Genomic DNA, 7,744 nt, shown 5'->3' with positions numbered 1-7,744 from the left:
CCTGGCACACCGGGGGAGGGGGGGGGGGGGCGTATTTGGAAACAATTAACAACAGTTCGTTCTGGGCTACGGGCTCAACATGTTCTGATGTTCTTCGCGGGCCTGATGGCCTCCTGTTTACGGTATCACTACCGCCTGGCCATCCGTTAATCTACACATGTAACAACTGGCGACGAGAATGGGATTAGTTGTTACATGTGTAGATTAACGGATGGCCAGGCGGTAGTGATCAGTTGTTACATGTGTAGATTAACGGATGGCCAGGCGGTAGTGATACCGTGAACAGTAGGCCATCAGGCCCGCGAAGAACATCAGAACATGTTGAGCCCGTAGCCCAGTACGAACTGTTGTTTATTGCTTCTAAACGACCCCCCCCCCCCCCACCCCGCTGTACCAGGCTTGCACAGCTCAACACAACTATCAGCGCCGCGTGGAGGCGCTACATTTGAGCCAACATTGTTACAATCGCACAGCAGACGGGCTTCAACCATATGTCGCCTCCACCAATATATGCGACCGCTGCGGCCGGCATCGAACCCGCGACCTGCGGGTCAGCAGCAGAGCTCCGCATCCACCGCGGCGGACAGACTCGAATATTCGCACACCGGCGCCATGTTCTTGATTTGACCATTTTAAGTGCATTTCTCGTGCCTTGGCACTTCGGCACATGGCGGGAAAGTTGGCATGTGCATCAAAAGCTTTTCGATGGCATGAAAGATATATTTACACAGAATGAGGCTTTTAAATAAGGTCTACGAATTACCATGTCTTTGTTTCAGCTGTAAACGTTTTTGTTGAACCATGTATACTATTCGTATTTTTTATTTAGTTATAGTGAGGATTTATACCTCATAGTCGGCAGATTTTTTTCATAAAACTGCCCAGCAATATAGTACACGTGCGGCCCCACTTCCGAATACGTCAATGTATTTACATGTCAAAGCCACACCATTACGGACGTTCGTATGTTGGTAAGCAGAGCTCTGCAATTCCTTGTTCCGGCCGTACTTGCTTGAGGGCTGAAATCTTGGTGTCGTCTAATCGCATGCTGAGAACTGCTGACGTATATCGTCATCACACTCCAGACGTTCAAGTTGCGCGAAGAAGAAAATCGGCTTGGTAGCGGAATGCACAATGTTTTTTTTTGCTTAGCGCATAACATACCGTAAGAGAGAGAGAGAGAGAGAGTTAAAGATGCAAGGAAAGGCAGGGAGGTTAACCAGACGCACATCCGGTTTGCTACCCTGCACTGGGGAGGGGATAAAGGGGAGAAAAGAGGTTGCAGAAAAGCATACCGTAAAATTCCAAGAGCGCGCCCGGGCTGGTCCCTTCCCCTAGCTTTTGGGGAGATGTGAAATAGGTGCGAATAATGAAGCAACCCCATACCCCCCCCCCCCCCCCCCTCTTTCATTTCTTGTCAACCTGCTCTCTGATACATAATCTGCAACACATGTTTACACAAACCCAAGTTAACCCTGAGGGTCTCTTTAGTGTGGCGCGAGGCTGCATAACGAGTTGTCACGCGTTGTTGGAATACTTGAACAACTTCTTTCGCTTGTTAACGCGTGAAATGTCGCACGAGGATTTATGTCGGCTCAGTAAAGAAAGTACATGCATGTGTAATAAATAAATTATTTAATTAGAAAGACGGGTGTGCATCCTTCGATTGTTCCGCCGCCATAATGGGTTGGGTGGCCGAGCAAGGGTCAGCTCCCTCCCAAGTCCAAATTTTGTCCGAGCGCGCTTGCTAGGAATATTACGGCGGAGTTACATTCTATAAAAAATATAGTACGAGACATCCATGACACTTACTAGTTTTCAAAGTGTGAAATGCCTGTCTTAGCGCACCCCGCGTGGCTTGCCCAAACTCAACCCGATCGAAGATCGCATTTCGTCGCTGGCATCGTCCCGTGGGTGATACCTGGCACGGCGACATTTCGGGGATGGTTTAGTTATCTAACACGCATGTACCGGACACACGGTCGGACAGAACTCGAAGGCAATAAACTTAACAATTAGTGCGTACGAATCGCAGAACCAGCAGGTGACCCGCAATCAAAATTTAAAATTTGCGCTTCAATGTTGTGTACATCATTTGTTGACGCTAGGGGGCAATAATGTCAAAACACGACGTCACGTTTTTTTTTCTTGTTTTTTGCAATCATTGCAAAAAGTACGAGTGAACGTAATATATGCCTAAAATTAGTAAAATTAGCTTGAAAAACAAAATAACAAACGTTAAAGCTTAACACACGAAGTTCTTGGTTTCACGTTTCACAGGTTCCGCTTCCTTTATCCGTCGCGTATGCTTTTGTTTTAATATTGATTTTCTTGCTTTTGTGCATTGTCAAGAGTTTCGCTGGCCTTCCACGTGGGCCAGCCGGACGCGTTGTCATATGTTGAATGAAAGTAAGTGACTAGCGTGCCGTAAACGTCACTGAAGTTAATCTCTGAAGTTAATCTTTAATTCATCCTGTGTGCGGCCGCGGGTACTAACCGCGTGCGAACTTTCGGAACCAGTTGCGACAAACGCGTCAGTATGGCCTCATCCAGCGAGAGGAAAGGAACTTTCAAAGTCCGAGCTCTTCAAGAGATCGAAGCCAGCGTACAGGCGAAATGGGAGGCCGAGAAAGTGTTCGAGGTAGACGCGGGCGGTGATCGAGGCGACGGCAAGTTCTTCGTCACGTTTCCCTACCCGTACGTGAACGGGCGGCTACACCTGGGCCACTCGTTCTCGCTGTCAAAGTGCGAGTTCGCCGTCGGCTACCAGCGTCTGCTGGGCAAGAAATGCCTCTTTCCGTTCGGTTTTCACGCCACCGGAATGCCGATCAAGGCATGCGCCGACAAACTGGCGCGCGAGATGGAGGAGTACGGCTGCCCGCCCGTCTTTCCGGAGGACGACGCCGGCGACGAGGGCTCCAAAGATGCCGCCGGCGACGCGGCAGAGGCCTTGCTCAAGAGCAAAGCCAAAGGAAAGAAGAGCAAGGCGGCCGCCAAGACCGTAGCGGCGAAGTACCAGTGGCAGATCATGCAGTCGCTGGGACTTTCGGACGCCGAAATCGCCAAGTTCGCCGACGCCGGATACTGGCTTCACTACTTCCCGCCCATAATCCGCGAAGACCTGAAAAGGATGGGCCTCAAGGCGGACTGGAGGCGTTCTTTCGTCACGACTGACGTGAACCCGTACTACGATTCGTTCGTCCGTTGGCAGTTCCTCCGGCTGAAGGAGAGGCAGCGCATCAAGTTCGGCAAGCGCTACACCATCTTCTCGCCCAAGGTCAACCAGCCCTGCATGGACCACGACCGAAGCGCTGGGGAAGGTGTTGGACCACAGGAGTATCTTCTAGTTAATATGAAGGCTGTCGAACCTCTACCGCAAGCCCTGAAGACGTTGCAGGGCCGCAATGTGTTCCTGGTCGCAGCCACTCTACGGCCGGAGACGATGTACGGGCAGACCAACTGCTGGGTTCGACCAGACATGGATTACGTGGCGTTCGAGCTCAAGAACGGCGACGTTTTCGTTTGCACGTACCGGGCCGCTCTCAACATGAGCTACCAGGGCTTCACGACCGACAACGGCAAAATCAAAGTCCTCATCAACCTCAAGGGCCAGGATCTAATTGGTCTTGGGTTGTCTTCGCCGCTGACCTGCCACAAAATAATTTACACACTTCCCATGCTCAACATCAAGGAAGACAAGGGAACGGGGGTGGTGACGTCGGTGCCTTCGGATTCTCCGGACGATTACGCCACCTTGCGTGACTTGAAGAACAAGGAACTCCTGCGGCAGAAGTATGGCGTTGCTGACAACATGGTACTGCCGTTTGATCCAGTTCCCATTGTAGAGGTGCCTGGCTATGGCTCGCTCTCGGCCGTTGCGGTCTGCGACGAATTAAAAATCCAAAGCCAGAACGATCGCGACAAGCTTCAGGAAGCAAAGGAGAAGATTTACCTCAAGGGCTTCTACGAAGGTGTGCTCCTGGTGGGACCGTATAAAGGAAAAAAGATTCAAGATGTCAAGAAGGACATCCAAAAAGGTATGGTCGACGAGGGCAAAGCGGTCGTGTACATGGAGCCTGAGAAAAAGGTGATTGCGCGCTCAGGTGACGAGTGCGTCGTGGCACTGTGTGACCAGTGGTACCTCGACTATGGTGACCCCAAGTGGAAGGACATGGCGAAAACTTCCCTGTCCAAGATGGAGACATACTCTGAGGAAGTTCGCAAGAACTTTCTGGCCACCCTAGACTGGCTCTGCGAGCATGCATGTTCGAGAACTTATGGTCTCGGTACCAAGCTGCCATGGGACGAATCGTGGCTGATAGAGTCACTGTCTGACTCCACAATCTACATGGCTTACTACACAGTTGCTCACTACCTCCAGTGTGGCGACCTCATGGGTGGATCGGGTTGTCCTCCATATTTCATCAAGCCCGAAGATATGACGCCAGAAGCCTGGGACTACGTGTTCCTCAACGTTGCCAGTAAGACCAAGCTTCAGAAGAAAAATGCCCTCGATGCCATGAAGAAGGAGTTTGAATTCTGGTATCCCATGGACCTGCGCTGCTCTGGCAAAGACTTGATACCAAACCACTTGTCTTACTGCATATTTAACCATTGTGCCATGTGGCCCGAAAACCCTGAGAAGTGGGTTCTCGGCATGCGTGCCAATGGACACCTGTTGCTAAATTCTGAGAAGATGTCTAAATCTACAGGGAACTTCCTCACCCTTGCAGATGCGTTGGACAAGTTTTCGGCTGATGGAATGAGGCTGGCTCTAGCGGATGCTGGGGACGGCATTGAAGATGCAAATTTCGTTGAGACCATGGCAGATGCCGGAATCTTGCGTCTGTACACGTTCCTTGAGTGGGTGAAAGAGATGCTTGCCTCACTGTCTTCACTGCGCACAGGCCCAACAGACAGCTATGTAGACCGAGCTTTCGAAGCCGACATGAGCCATGGTGTCTCGACAACCAAGGAACACTACGACCAAATGATGTTTAAGGAAGCCTTGAGGACAGGCTTTTTTGAATTCCAGGCTGCCAGAGACAAGTATCGTGAGCTGTGTGTGTTGAGAGGAATGCACAGAGACCTTATCTTGAAGTTCATCGAAATGCAGGCTGTCATCCTGAGCCCTATATGTCCACACATCTGCGAGCATGTGTGGTCTATGCTCGGAAAAAAGAAGAGCATTATGCACACCAGATGGCCCGTCGTCACTGCACCCGACGAAACTCTCTTGAAGTCGTCGCAGTACCTAATGGACTCCGTGCATGATTTCAGGCTGCGACTAAAGGCATTTCGCACTGCTGGAAGCAAGTGTAGCAAGAAGAAAGACCTCTCGATGCACCCTCCGGGACCCCAGATGGTTCGGGCAACAATATGGGTAGCCAAGACTTTCCCTCCGTGGCAACTGACAATTCTAACCACACTCAAGCAACTCTTCCAAAAGCACAATGGTCTTCCAGACAACAAGGTTGTCTCGGCGCAGCTCAAGGACAAGCCCGAGCTAAAGAAGCACATGAAAAAGGTGATGCCATTCGCGCAGGCAGTGCGGGAGAAGGTTGAGAAGCTCGGTATCGGCGCTCTCAATGTGACTCTTGACTTCGACGAGCGGGAGGTGCTCTTGGAGAACTCGAGGTACATTCTCAACACGCTAGAAGTAGACGACATTGAAGTCAAGTTCAGTGACGACCCGACGGCCGAGGAGGTCATCCGGGAAGAGTGCTGTCCCGGTCAGCCGCGCGCGGTGTTTTGCAGTGACACCTTCGTCAACGTCTGCTGCATCAACCAGCAGCAGTCGTCCGGCTGCTTCGAGGTGCAGGTTCCCGTGCTTGATGGAGACAGCGCATCCAAGGTGTTGGCGCGGTTGGGTAGAATGAGCGGTCATGTTAGTTTCGACGGCCTTCCTGTAAAGCTCCTCAGGTACGAAGATCCGACGATGGGCCCACGGAAGATTCCAACTCTCGATTGTGAGGAAACTGGCAAGGTTGTCGTTCCCAACGAGGCTATCTTTCGCATCAAGGCCGACAAGAGTGGCGTAGAGGTTGAACTGGACGGTACTAGAGTGGATGTGGGAAGCCAAATGTCGTATATTATTGTGCCTCAAGTTTGATGCAGCTGCTGTGATGTGTTACCTTCAGAACTATTTAATAAAATGGTTTCTGTGCACATTTATGAGTGTTTACGCTGTAGAAAGACGTACATTGTTGTGTAGCTTACACGGCTCCGTTACGTACCGTTCAGTAACGGCACTATGTAAGGCTGCTGTACAATTAACAGGCAGGTCTTTTGTTAATTGTGGTACTGGTAAATAAATAAAATGGAGGATCAGATTTATTCATTCAGTGCTTTTGACACAACGTTAATGGGCCAAAGAATTATGTAGTATCATGATAGCAATTAGAAGGAGACTCCAGACATACTTATGCCTTTGCCTTTAGCGTGAGGTTCTCTATAATGACCAAATCGATAACATCACCCTGCACGATATGTTTGATGTCTGAAGGCAGCTGACGAATGCAGCTCAAGCAGAAAAAATGTGCTGGCTGTCTCATCGTCATGTGAAAGGCAGCATGGGTGGTTGTGGGAGTAAGGGGGTCCTGGATGTGGGAGAGATACACCACCCCAGCAGTAACATAGCACTTTATTAGCTCGGTGCGATTGCACGTTCCCTCATCTTAAGAGGGATCAGCAAACAGCTTATACCTTCGTGCACGCTCTGTAGTTGGTGTCGAAGGAAAAGGCAGCACGAAGGTCACTCTGCTTCTTGTAGCATCTGCGTTCCTTTTAGCATGTGTTTTGGTGAGAGAAGACAAAAGGGATTCTAAAGGAGCTGGCTACTAGCATCACTTCATATAACACTGTATTTTGTTGCTCCCACATTTGTTGCTTCGCCCTTGCAGGGAAAGTGACTTTTTCGACAAGCAGCATTGTATTCCTTTACCTTTGATAGGAAATGTATAATCCTTTGCGACATGGTGTGTACATTTGTAAATCCGACTTACTTCTGCTATTTCTGTGCATTAGTGGTACTGAAGAGGCAACAAACGCCGAGTTATTGGTAAATTATACATTCTTGTTGCAGAATGTTGTGATATATTCTGGGTAAAATAATTTGCAACACTAGGGGACGCACCGTCTTACTGAATGAGACACTTGATGTGCGGCGTTTCGGCATAAATACATATTTATGTAAGGCAAGAAACAGCGCGAACTACAGGATAAAACAGAGGCAGAACGAGCAGACTCATTATTTTTTGGGAATGCTTGGTATCAGCAGATAATTAGTGGATGTCATTCTTGTAGGCAATCAAATTTCTCTCACGAATAAACGTAGAATAATTAACTGTACAATGATTAAATTATGTTGAAATGGCAGTCATTTGCCATGAAGTACTTTATAGATTAGTGAAACGAAAATTGATGTATTTGAGGTCTCCATAATCTTTGTATTGAAGTGCAGAAATTTCACGCGTTTACGTACGGTAGATCATAATGCGTGTTGCAAAGGGATAAATAATTGTAGAAAGGATGTAGCGCTACTAGAACTGGTGCACCTAGGATGAGAATGCGTAAAAAATAAAACAAACGACACGACACATTTGTTTCAACCGCATAGCTTTTATTTGAAATTAGCCCTTCCAGGTATGACTAGTACAGGGACGTCCACCGCTGGCCGATGGAAGGTGGAGCCTTGAACGTATAGCCAATGTTCTGTTACGAGTTATACTGCATCGTACCAAGT

General features: G+C 49.1%; 1 protein-coding gene across 1 annotated transcript; it reads left to right on the top strand.

Annotated features, from left to right (window-relative positions):
* Window positions 1-2,393: 2,393 nt before the first annotated feature.
* LOC119163559 (leucine--tRNA ligase, cytoplasmic-like) lies at window positions 2,394-6,170 on the top strand. Its single transcript, XM_037415578.2, has one exon. The coding sequence runs from the start codon at window positions 2,540-2,542 to the stop codon at window positions 6,110-6,112; it is 3,573 nt and encodes a 1,190-aa protein (XP_037271475.2). The 5' UTR covers window positions 2,394-2,539; the 3' UTR covers window positions 6,113-6,170.
* The last annotated feature ends 1,574 nt before the right edge of the window (window positions 6,171-7,744 follow it).

This window comes from Rhipicephalus microplus, chromosome 9 (genome assembly GCF_043290135.1).
Source record: "Rhipicephalus microplus isolate Deutch F79 chromosome 9, USDA_Rmic, whole genome shotgun sequence".
NCBI lineage: Eukaryota > Metazoa > Arthropoda > Arachnida > Ixodida > Ixodidae > Rhipicephalus > Rhipicephalus microplus.
The sequence above is the reverse complement of the archived record's forward strand: the minus strand, read 5'-3'. Positions and strand labels throughout refer to the sequence as shown.